Raw genomic sequence first — 12,537 nt, 5'->3', positions numbered from 1 at the left:
CTTTTCAAAGGTTTTGGGTCAGTAAGATTTTCTTACAGTTTTTGAAAGAAATCTCTTTTGCTCACCATTTAATCAGAAACACAGTAAAAACTAAAAATGTGAAATAATATTACAATTTAAAATAACTGTTTCCTATTTTAATATATTGTAAAATGTCATTTATTCCTGTGATGCAAAGCTGTATTTTCAGCATCATTACTCCAGTCTTCAGTGTCACATGATCTTCAGAAATCATTCTAATATGCTGATTTGCTGCTCAAGAAACATTTCGGATTATTATCAATGTTGAAAACAATGAATATTGTTTGGAAACTGTAAAACATTTGATTTTTCAGGATTCTTTGATGAATAGAAAGTTCAAAAGAATCTACATTAATTTTATATTATACATTATAAATGAGCAATTTAATGCATTCATCCTTAATAAAAATATTAATTTCTTTAAAAAAAACATTACTGACCACAAGCTTTTGAACAGAAGTGTTTCATACATTTGTTTGTTATATTCGGCAGTTTCCACTGTAAATCTCTCTTGACATGACATTCAAATTATTGTACACCAATCAAAAGAGGCCTCGTTGTAAAACTTGTGATTGGCAAAGTCATTTTAAAAGCTTAAAAACATACTTTTAACATGCCAATATCAAATTTCATGAATTTTTTGGAGATTATATGTAAACATATACATTATATGATAAAGATTTAACTTGATAAAATGCTTCAAACATCCTTCATGAAAAATGCTACATTTCTCACACTTGAGTTCTTACAGACCCCAAAAATAAAACATGATTGCAGTGAAATTTCTCATGCTAACATTCTCTGATTAATGGCTATCATGGTTTTCACAAAACTCTTTTCAACATTGATAATAATCAGAAATGTTTCTTGAGCAGCAAATCAGCATATTAGAATGATTTCTGAAGATCCTGTGACACTGAAGACTGGAGTAATGATGCTGAAAATTCAGCTTTGCATCGCAGGAATAAATGACATTTTACAATATATTCACATAGAAATAAGCTAATTTAAAGTGTAAAAACATTTCAGAATTTTATTGTATGTTTGATCAAATAAATGCAGCCTTGGTGAGCAGAAGTGACCCCAAACGTTTGTTTTCCAAGCATATATGACCTCACAAAAGCACATGCACACACACTTTCAAGAGACTGGTGTGTTAGATGCAGCGTTTTACCTTGTTAACTATCAGGTGCAAATAAAAACATAAATCTATGCTGGAGAGAGGTGCGGATGATGTATGAACGCGCTGGACGAGAGGTGAAAAGCATGGCATGTTCGGATCCCTGCATCCTGAGAGCCCAGGGCAAAAGTGGGATAAATGTTGATTAGTGTTGATTTTGTCCAAGGAACACCCGACAACTGACAGTGGGACTAAACTGCAGCGAAAGGCAGCCATTAATCTTGCTCTAGTTTAAGTAGTGTATATTAATTTGTGTCATTTCCAGTACGTGGAGAGAGGCCTCTAGTCGAGCCGGTGACGGCGAGGGGGGAGGAAACCAGATTCCCAACCGCGCATTAAAGACAGACGACTCCTCCGGGGTTGGTATGGCAACGGCGCTCACGAGAAGCACTTCATGTTCACTTTAATGCGCATTACAAATTTTCAGATTTGATTAAAGTCGTAACATATGAAGAAAGCTGGCAGTAACGGAGGGCCGAGCGTGTCTCCACCTACCAGCTTTACGACGAGCGACAAAGCAAACGGCCAGATAAAATCACCACAGCGTCTCTGTCTAATGCACTGAGCGCCATCTCGTTCATTCATATCTCTGTGAGCAGAGCCTGTTTGAGCACAAGATACGATCTATTGACAAAAGAACAGATTCTGAGGCAGTTTATGAGGTTTTATTGCCCTAGTGAATCTGCCATTTTATAATGGTTTTGTCTCTAAAAGGCACAAAATCACTAGGGCTGGCCAATATATCAAATATTAGGAATCAGGCCTGCAACAGCTAATCAATAAAACTGACAGTGATAGACTATGAATTTGCTATTTAGAGGGTCTTTAAGATTAGTTTAAAATAAAATGAAAGAAGTCTCTTCTACTCACCAAGGATGCATTTATTTGATCAAAAATACTATACATTTTACAATAACTGTTTACTATGTGAATATATTTTAAAATGTAATTTATTCCAGTGATTTTCACCATCATTACTCCAGTCTTCAGTGTCACATGATCTTCAGAAATCATTCTAATATGCTGATTTGCTGCTCAAGAAATATATCTGATTATTATCAATATTGAAAACAGTTGTGCTGCTGAATGTTGTTTTTTGTGTGTGTGTGATACATTTAATTTTTTATGATTCTTTAATGAATAGAAAGTTCAACAAGACCACATTTATTTGAAACTGAATTTTTTTTGTTTTGTTAAATTATAAATCTTTTAATCAATTTAAATAAAAAAAATTTGAACTTTCATCAGTTGTTTTTTTATAAAAAAGTGGATTTTTTAATGTTATTTTTAATGTTATTAGGAATGAATATAGAAAGGAATTTAATGTTTTAATGATTTGTTTCCTTTATAGTTCTTCAAACAATGATTTCAGCTATTTTAAAGACGCAGATATCAAGGATTTTGCATGTGATGCAATTATGCAAACACTTGCAAGGCAATTTTTAACTTATTTTTCATTCATTTATTTCCTAAAGACATCATCATTACACAAATTTAGCAACGTATACCTACTGTATGAGAATGTTAAAAGATGTTAAAATGAGACACTATTAAAACATCAGTAGTGAAAACAGCATCAAAGTTGGTAAGTCTGAATCATTTCCATGAATCAGTTGTCACCATTTCAATTAATTACATATTGGATATTGTCAAGGCTAAAAAAAAGTCAAGCTATAATTTCTCTAACGCCAGACAGACAGACGTATAAACACTCCAACATCATCTTCCACAAGCAGCTCAATCAACAGCACCCCAAACTCGCCGTCGTGCTTAATTACCAAATAGCATCACAGTTAAATTCCAGCTATTAAGCTTCTTAATATGATTAACACATCTCAATTAGGCCACTGACAATTTGCATAATTCATAAGGTAATGTGATTGTGCTCCAGTGTATACTCAGAGAAAACGATGACAGATCTCTCCGTAACTGCTGTTGCGTGATCTCCTAATCTCATTTCTGCAAAAGCCTGCCGAAGCCGTTCCAAAAAACGCCACGCCGGCCGTGTGCTGCCAGTCAGCATTGTGCGCCTCTATTATGAGCTGGATTAGGCTTTAGCATTTCCGCTTGAAGGATGATGAGCCGGTCCAACAGATGTGATTCTCATATCCTGCTCGTTGGCACTCCGTGGAGATGCTGCATCAGCAAGTTTAAAAAAAAAAACACACAGAGAATGAAAGACAAAGCAGCGTGTATTAGCACTGAGACCAGACGGGCCGTGTGTCAGTGACGGCCCTGCGCAGAGAGCATCGACAGCACGCCAAGCAAATGATTTCGGGCAGCTGTGCTGGAGAATATGAACTGCTTTGTTTGTTTTCACCTGAGGGAAGCACCTACACACTTGTGTGTTATTCAGCAGGAGTGAACGTGGAGTCGAGGCCTACGGGTCAGATCTGGAAAAGCAATACTAAATGGCAATAATAAATTTCATCTTAACATTGTGCATGCAAAAGTAAACTTGTAATAGGAAGCAGAAAACAACTGCATCTTTTCTTGATGATTGCAAAACATGTGCATGCAATCAAACTCAAAAAAATGTAAAAGTTAAATGCAACATTTTATCTTGGTCTTTTTTTCCCTCGCAATCGCAAGTTTATATCTTACAATTCAGAGTTTATACCTTGTAATTTTATATTATGAGATATAAACTTGAAAATGTGAGGAAAAATCCGAATTGTGAGATAAAAAGTTGCAATTACATTTAGTATTTTTAATTTTATGGAAGAAACAAAATAAAAAAATAACTGCAAGAACAAGAATGTACAAGTAATAGACTCAAATCAGCAAAAAATAGTGTGAAATACAAAGCTGCATTTTTATTTTTTTATTTGGTGATGGAAATGGGTTTCCACACACACACACACACACACACACACACACACACACATATATATATACACACACACACACACACACACACACTCTTACACACACACACACACACACACACGATCTGCATTCTTCTAACTCAAACTCATGTGAATGGTGTCTAGTCATCATATTGGAAATAAAACGGGATTATTTAGCATTTTTAATTAATTCAATTTAAACTTTTGGCAGTCTGATTCAATTACGAATAACAAAAATATTATAATCATGGATGACAATGTTAAAAGGATTTTTTAAAAAGCAGTGCATTTTTGGATACAGTGTTGCACGTTGCAATTTGGCGACTGTAGCATGTAATATTCAATATTCAGTGTATTGCATGCAATAGTGCAAATAATACGGTAGTATGCTATACTGAGTATAGCCAAGTATTTACATATTTTAAGATACTTGAAAACAATTCTGTTTACGAAGCAGCTTAATGCACAGAATTCAACCAAAATTGGCTGTTTTTATATCACCGTAACAGACACCCTCTTGAATCCATTTAGTGACATCAAGCATGTCATTGTTAATGCCACACACTCTTAAATCGTCTGTCTGCTGGTTTGAAACCGAGCTGCCGTAGATGATTTATTCCGTCTGTAATGAGCTATAGAAGTGTATATTGTGTGCACTGGTGTGTTCAGCCTGAGAAGCCGTAAGGAGTCGAGCTTCCCACAGGACCCAGAGAACTGAACGTGCTCGCAGTAATCATATCTCTGGCTCCTTTCAACACTGTCAAATATTCCCGCCCTGCCCTCTGCTCACCTCATTCTCACCCATCAAAAAATAACATTACATCACCCGAACCCCCAGGCGCTAAACTTTACACCGTTTAAACACATGCCACAAGAAAACTAGCCTTTTGTTGAGGTTTGCACAGAGAGAAAACACTGCAAGTCAGGATTTGTGAGGTTTGACAGACGTTTAGAAGATTTAGATTTATAATCATCATCATATGCTTACAGATGGTTGCAATAAAAAAAAAAACAGCACAGTGTTAAAACCAATAACCAAATGAGCTTTTCATTTTTATAATTCAGTTTTTACAAAGCCAGCAAAAAGCTTTGCAAAGACAAAATAAAAAAAGAGCTTGTTTATTATAGAAATTTTAAAACTACAACATTGCAGGAAAAAAAAACAGTGTCAAAACTAATAACTAAATGAGCTTCTCATTTACCACTTCAGAAAAAGAAATGTTCATTTATTATAGAAATTGTACAACTAAAAATAATGTAGAAAAAAATCATACAGTGTTAAAACCAATAAATAAATGAGCTCTTCAATATCTTTTTTATTTGTTTTTAAAAAGCATTTTTACAGATTATAATTTTAAAAGATGTAGAAAAAATAATGTAGAAAATATTGTCTAAAAACATTATCTAATAATACAATATTAAATCTAATCTAATATAATTTAGCTATTAGCTCTTAAGAAATGAATGCATTGCATTATAAACATGAATAAAAAAATAAAAAAAGAATAAAATTATAAATTATATATATTATTATACATTCTAAAATAAAATTCAAATAAAAGTACCTAACCAGGGTGTCTAAAGTTAATGACTATTTGTACTGTACGCAATATAAAATATCAGTTTGAGACACTTAAAAGCACTCAAAATCTAAATTACCAATTTTGGTTTGACTTGTTTAGGCTAAAGAAAACTATCTTCTACAGTCAACGTGAAAAGCACTGCACTCATAAAAACAAAGCTGAAACAATGTGTTTGCAGAGAAAAGAAAAATCCATTCAGAATGCAATAAAAAAAAACAACAAACAAGCCACTGAGTGCATAAACCGCTTCCATTAGGGCTTCATTTGGAGCTTTCTGAAGTAAACGAATATTTGAATGCGACGTAAAATCTCTGACAGGCGCTCAAACCCTCGTACTCCTCAACAGCAGAGCGCCGCTACTGTGTCTTTGTCAACGCAGGAGGTTCAAGGTGGTGTCACAGAACAAACTCTGACATTCAGCAATTAGATGCTTTGACATCAATCTGAAGTTCCAAGAGATCCAAGAATTCCACTTCCATAGAGACGAGTCTCCATGTGTCAGAAACACTGAGACGAAACCAAAGAGAGAGAAAAAAAAAAGAGACGTATTCGCACGGCTCCTTTCAAGTGCTGGCTGGGTTATTTCGCCGTGAAGAATAATGAAACGAGAGTTTGCGAGGTATCGGGTCCGTGTGAGCCAAATGATCTGGCTGGAATTGTTTGAGAGTGTATTTTTGGAAAGCCATTTGGTGCCAGATCCCTTCCAACACGATTCTGAGCTGCACGCTTCAAAGCTCACAGACGCTGAGACAAGACACTGCCATTGTTTCAGGTAAACAAGTGCATTGCTCTATTTCTGTTTAGAACATGATTTGAAACTCATCACTAATTACATATAAAAATGCATTTTGAAAAGTGCATGCATGTGGTGCATCTAAAAAAGCAAATGCTAAAAATGCAACTTAAGCCATTAGAAGCCACTGTACGCAAGAAGCAAAAATGGCACAACTATATTTTTGTACTCTTTTGCTGTTTGATGGAAAAAAAGATTTGCTTCAACAATAGCGCAGCCATAAGAAGCCATGCATTACAGCGATTTAACCATGGTAGAGTAAAGATAATGCACAGCCATACTTTTATAAAGATTATAAAACACACCAATGTTTAATATTAGTAATCCTCATAAAAAAGTGCTTCTGCATTAATATAAAACGTACAGTTTGTGTTCATCATTTAACAGTGATTCTGAACAATGTGTGTGAAGTACAATACATACCATACAAAGATGACAGTGTGAACATGCACAAAGACTATAAAAGCAAGCACACACACTCACAGAGTCTTCACACAGACCTCAGACAAGAGAGAAAATATGAGTGGAATGAAAGCAAGCAGAGAAGAGTGCCATGAAAATATGGCGGTGTCTCAGACGTTTGGACTCAAAGTGTTTCTTTCCTCCTTCAGCACGCAAGGCTGTTTAGAGTTCCCTCTGCGTCTGCCATTCTCTTACATCCCAGTAAAAACCCAGCGGGGTCAAAAGGTCAGGTCGTGACCCAGGGCTGATTCCTCCTCTGCAGGTGGGAGGAACTGTAAAAACACACTATGGACTCACTGACAGGTCTGGATGTGATCTTGAGCTTTAAGAAAATGGCATTTTCACTGTGAAACTATATGAGATACTTTCTACTTTACCAAATCCAATCAGATCTTTTGTCACTTTCAATGTTATATTGTTGCGTTAACGGTGTTAAACAAACTTTGGAATTTTTTAAATACAAACAAATGGATAAATAATTTATTGTGCTTAAAAAGTTACATATTTTCACTTTTAAGATTCACAAGCGTGACATGGAGAAACTAAGCACTTCTTTAAATCACATGACAACATATTTATAATCTTAACTTTTTCATAAGTTTGATAAAAAAAACTATTTATAAATTATAAACAACTAATTCAGCAAATCTCATTTGAACTCGTGTTTTAAAATTGTCTGACGCACAGTGCCTTGAAATTAAAAGTTTTTGTCTTTAACAGAAATAATGACAAAATGGAAAAGAAAAGAAATGAGATTCATTTGGTGAGTAACATTATCAGCTCCATTTATTAGAATTACTATCATAGAATATGATAGAATAAACAGTACATAATTGCTAAAAAGTTTTAAAAGAACTTAATCTAGAAAATTAAATGCTTTCATTTAACAAAGCATTTGCAAACATGCACAAAAGTACAAATTTAAGGCAATTATATTTCATTACAATTTTAGTAAAAGTTGTTTTCAGCAATAACTCTCAGCAGCTTTACAGTCCTCCACTGTGCTAAACACACACTGATCCAAAGAACCAACATCTCCACAGATGTCAAACAGAATAAACACATTTTTCATGAGCTATTTTGATTCCTGCATGATTTCAAAACAAATAAAGTTAAAACTCAGAATGCCTGCGGATTTGGCTCTTAAAACACCGAATGACTGAAGAACACAGTAAAACATTCATACATTCGAAATCCAAATCGTTTTTAGACACGACCAACGCACAAGTGTTTGAATCCATCTAGAATTCCAAAAAAAAAAAAGTTTCCTGAACATGACAAACATCCATGGATGTGTTGCAAACAAACTCAAACAATCTTAAACCTCATGCCGTGTCATTTCGACCTGTCTCTCAGAGCTCACGGTCCCCTCATATTTTTGCAGAAAAGAGGCAAAGAGCAGCGGAGCAGTCTGGGATACGTCCACGTCGCTCTGCGCTCGAACTCTGCGTGAACTCGCAAGAGAAAAAGAAACTGCGGGGAGTAAAACTCTCCCCTCTCGGACGCAGAGCAGGCCGCAGAAACCCCCCGCTCTGCTCGCGCCTCCAACTCAATGAAAACATCATCGCCAACCATCACGGCGGCGGAGACAGACACAGAATAAACAGAGATGAGAACCACCCACGGCCTCACAGCTGGAACAGAGCAGTCTGAGAGATAATGCTTTATCCTTCATCTAGTCCTTTTTATTTCATGCACTAATGACTGTGAAACACGCTGGAACCGTTTCCACATCAGACCGCAGAGCGACGGAGTCTCAGTATCTCACAAGCGCAGATCCACCATAGTTCCCACTCTCTCTGCTCGAGAGAACGACGCACGAGTGGCTTTGAGCAGCTCTGCTCTCGACACACCAGACCACAGACGTCACATTCGACCCTCTTCCCGGCATCTACGACGTTTTTAATCATTGCAATGGCTCCACCAAATGAAACGAGGGTTCTCTCCAAAAATGCACAAATACAATCTATATTCATCGCTTTAGCCAAACACAACTAAATAAACATTTCAATTTAGCAACTTGGGAGAGTCTGTAATTTAATCCTGCTCTTTCCTAACCAGAACGTAGGTGCGTTTTTGCACAAAAAAACAAACAAACAAAAAAAACAAGTCCGGTACAGTGCATGAGCAGTAAAGATGATTTACTAGTCAGAGGTCAAAGAAGCTGAACTTCTACAGACGTTTCTCTTCATTTCCTCACTACGGTCGCCACAAACCCACATTAACCCACTGAAATCCATGCTCTAAAACATCCAATGCACAATGCAGAAAAGCAGCATGCCACTACAGCACAACACTGTGTTTCCAATTAGAAGATTTTTATGAGAGGATTTACTTGACTAAATATGTCACGACATGTGCAAACCATTAAAAGACAACTATTTGCGCTCACAGCTTCGACAAGACACTGAAAAACAAATGCACTTGATGTCCAACAAATATCCAGTGGTTTTAAAAAATATTATCTCACGGGTGTATTTTTTTTTTTTTTTTTTTTTTTTTTTTTTTAAGAGTATAGCATGACTTGCCTGTCTTTTCTTTGATTTCACACAGGACGTTGAAGAGCGCTGGCTTCATTCTGTGGCAGTTGAGAGCATGTTTTCTGAAACACAACACAAGGCCGCGGTGAGCGTCGGTGCAGATGAAGATTTTACTCCGCTAGCAAACACTTCTTCATCTGCCTGCTGCCTGAACGTACACTGATCGTGGTGACCTGAGCAAACTCATGCTAGTCTCTGTTTATCATATTTTTGCATGCATACTGTTTGTATAACATTAACAAAATTCCAATTTACAAAATATGTTTGTATCTTTGCTTGTTTAAAATTAATCATTTAAAAAAAGCATGTTTTTATTGAACATCCATATGCAAAAAAAAAAAAAAAAAAAAAAAAAATGAATGCATTCAAACACTTAGCAATAGTAATGATTGTGTGCTGAGTGATTACATTATATAAAAAAAATCCTAACACTGCAGATAGTTCTAAAATACAGGGGGGGAAACAACATAAAATATAGTCGAGCTCATTGACTTAAAAACCTCCATTCTGAGTAAAATTTATCCTAAAGGGACACGGTCAGATGTGTGATATGAGTCTCAGTGCTGTCTGTCAAATGCTATCGTGGCATCTGTTCATTTCTATTGACAAAAAATGAGCACTGCATGTCAAAAAAATACACTGATGTCTGTCACTACACACTACATGTGTTTGGACACACTGACAACAGCGATTGTGTTATCAGTCCATGTCTGGATGCCTACTTAGTCAATAACTCCTGATCTACAAGTAAATATTTGCTAATTGCCACTTATTATCAAGATGTCAAACATCTAAACTACATTGTCTTAACTATATTTTTTTCTGCCAAAATCCCTCAGTTACTTACTGCAGTTATTGTTACTACAATTTGCTTCTTATTTAAAAAGCCACTTGATAAGTGTAAAGTGAATTAGATACCAACTGACATAAAAAAAACTAAATAACAGTAGATACTAAAAGCTTTTGAAACAGAACTCATATTAATTTATTGAGAGTTTACAGTTTTAACAATAGCTGTGGTGTATGTTATTTATCCCAATCTATACATTTTAAATGCTGCTGATAATTAAATGAGGTCAATTGAACCTTTTTGGAAGTCCATCTTTAATTAGAGTATATATTATAGCATTGTTCAAGTAAACAAAAATAGTAAATTCTTAAAAATATGTGTAAATACTACACATATAGTACATATTATACACTAATATATTTAAATGTACAAACGTTTCATTGTTATACATTATTTTACTATATTCTATATTTAAGCTATTAATATTTATATATATATAAATTATGTATCATAAAAATGTAGTGCACGGTATAAAATGTGCAAATGCGGTATTATTATATTTTTATATATTTTCTGTGACGAGTTTATTTTAAATTATTTAATTTAATGAATTTTGTTTGATAAAAGTGTATCTTATTTGATACCCTAATCAATCAAGTGTCAATGGCGTCTTGAAGATGAAAGCCAGCATGAATATTCCAGATCTTCGGATGAGATGAGTGACAGCTCACCTGGCTTGCGCCTCGTCCAGACTCTGGTCAGTGATGGTCATGATCTGTTGTAAAATGTCTCCAATGTCCTGCTTCCTTCCGTCTCCGTCGGTGGCCCCGGTGTTGTCCGGTATGTGCTGAGACAGGCCCGGGTGTCCGCTCATCCCCACGGCCGCATGAGCGTGCATCAGGCGCGGCTGCTCGTCCATGTCGGCCCGCTCCGGTCCTCCGGTCCTCTGTCCAGCTGCGGCGGAGATTCCTCTGGCAGTCTCTCTGTAAGCACAGTCCTCCTGAGCTCACTCACTTACAGCTCGAGCCACTATCAGCCCTTTAACCACTAAACTCACCGGGGTGTGTGTGTGTGGCGTGTGTTATTAATCAGGTCCCGCGTGAACGCAGCGCTTCATACACTCGCGCGTTATTTCACTGTTTCATCCCGCTGCTTTTGTTACATTGTAGCGCTCTCAAAGCTCAGAGAATCTGCGATGCTTTGGCCCCGCCCCACTCGTCCTGATTGGACGCCGCGACCGTGTAGCTCCGCCTCTGCATGGCTCTCAGTGCACGTCAATCATTGCGCAGGGGAGATTCTTTGCTCTTCATGTTTGTCCGCTGCACATGTGTTTTTTGTTAATACCTCTGATAGCTCACATGTATTTAGAGAGAATGTCACGGGATTCTGTGATAACAAATGTTTGGGGGTGTGATATCCTAATATTAAATGAATGTAATAATATAATTTAATAATCAAATATAATATCCAATTAACATATTCATTTGTATCATAATATAGTAACGTCACAATTATTTGTGTTATAACCTAAATGAAAATTAACATACTTTCTATAAAAAATTAAAAAAACATACAACAATACTAAATGAAAATTAATGTATTTTCTATAAACAATTCATAATGTTTGTTATAATTCAAAACTATATCAATACAATAATGTAAAATATTATAATAATAAATATATGAACTATATATAAAAAACAAAAGTCAGTCTTTTCATTAATATTGTAATTTATTCATTCATTTGTGGTGGGAACTCATTAGACACTTTAATATGAGGGACACTGAAGGCACTGGGATGTATTGATGTTTCGAACACGAGCTAAATCATTGAGTCTGAGGTTCAGGGTCTGTCTCACTTTCCCCTTTGACCAGTGATAGACCTCCATTTTCTCTTCACGACTCCATCTCATTTTCCAGCCTGCTGCCAAGGAATAGATATATGTCACCGAGGTGTAAAACTCCCAATCAAAACAATCGACCTTGTCCTTCATCCATTTCAGTTATTACCCGGTTAATGTGCTTAATTCAGGATTAACGATCAAAGGATTCTATCCTTCGCTTCAATCCCAATGACTAATGCTGAATCTTTACATTTTTCATCCTGATTTCGTCTTTTAATTAAACAGTAGCAAAGTGTTCCTGAAATGCATGGCTAAAACGATTTTATGCATTTTATTTAAACGTCTTGTTTGAGCATGGTGCATCGATCTGTTTTAATGCTGAGTGCAGTGCTGGGTTTTGTCAGGTATGTTCAAGCAGCACACTTCACTGTGTTCGCTTGGGTTTTTCTGATGTAAGCCGGTGACCCATGGTGCG

The 12,537-nt window shown here is 36.0% G+C and overlaps 1 protein-coding gene across 3 annotated transcripts in view; it reads right to left on the bottom strand.

The window, feature by feature from the left end:
* Nucleotides 1–11,425, bottom strand: part of pbx1b (pre-B-cell leukemia homeobox 1b) — a 75,063-nt gene extending 63,638 nt beyond the window's left edge. Inside the window, exons 1-3 of one of the 3 annotated variants that reach the window (XM_042725339.1) lie at nucleotides 11,276–11,425; nucleotides 10,950–11,201; nucleotides 9,417–9,490 (exon numbers count right to left, since the gene is read on the bottom strand). In XM_042725339.1, coding sequence (XP_042581273.1) covers nucleotides 9,417–9,490; nucleotides 10,950–11,137 — 262 coding nt within the window. In that variant the 5' untranslated portion in view covers nucleotides 11,138–11,201; nucleotides 11,276–11,425. Of the gene's footprint in view, nucleotides 1–9,416; nucleotides 9,491–10,949 lie in introns of all 3 variants that reach the window. The other 2 variants (XM_042725340.1, XM_042725341.1) reach the window with 2 other exon arrangements.
* Between the last annotated feature and the right edge of the window lie 1,112 nt (nucleotides 11,426–12,537).

The sequence above is a fragment of the Cyprinus carpio genome, chromosome B6 (assembly GCF_018340385.1).
Source record: "Cyprinus carpio isolate SPL01 chromosome B6, ASM1834038v1, whole genome shotgun sequence".
NCBI classification, from domain to species: Eukaryota; Metazoa; Chordata; class Actinopteri; order Cypriniformes; family Cyprinidae; genus Cyprinus; species Cyprinus carpio.
Note: the sequence above shows the minus strand (reverse complement) of the source record. Positions and strands in the feature narration are given on the sequence as shown.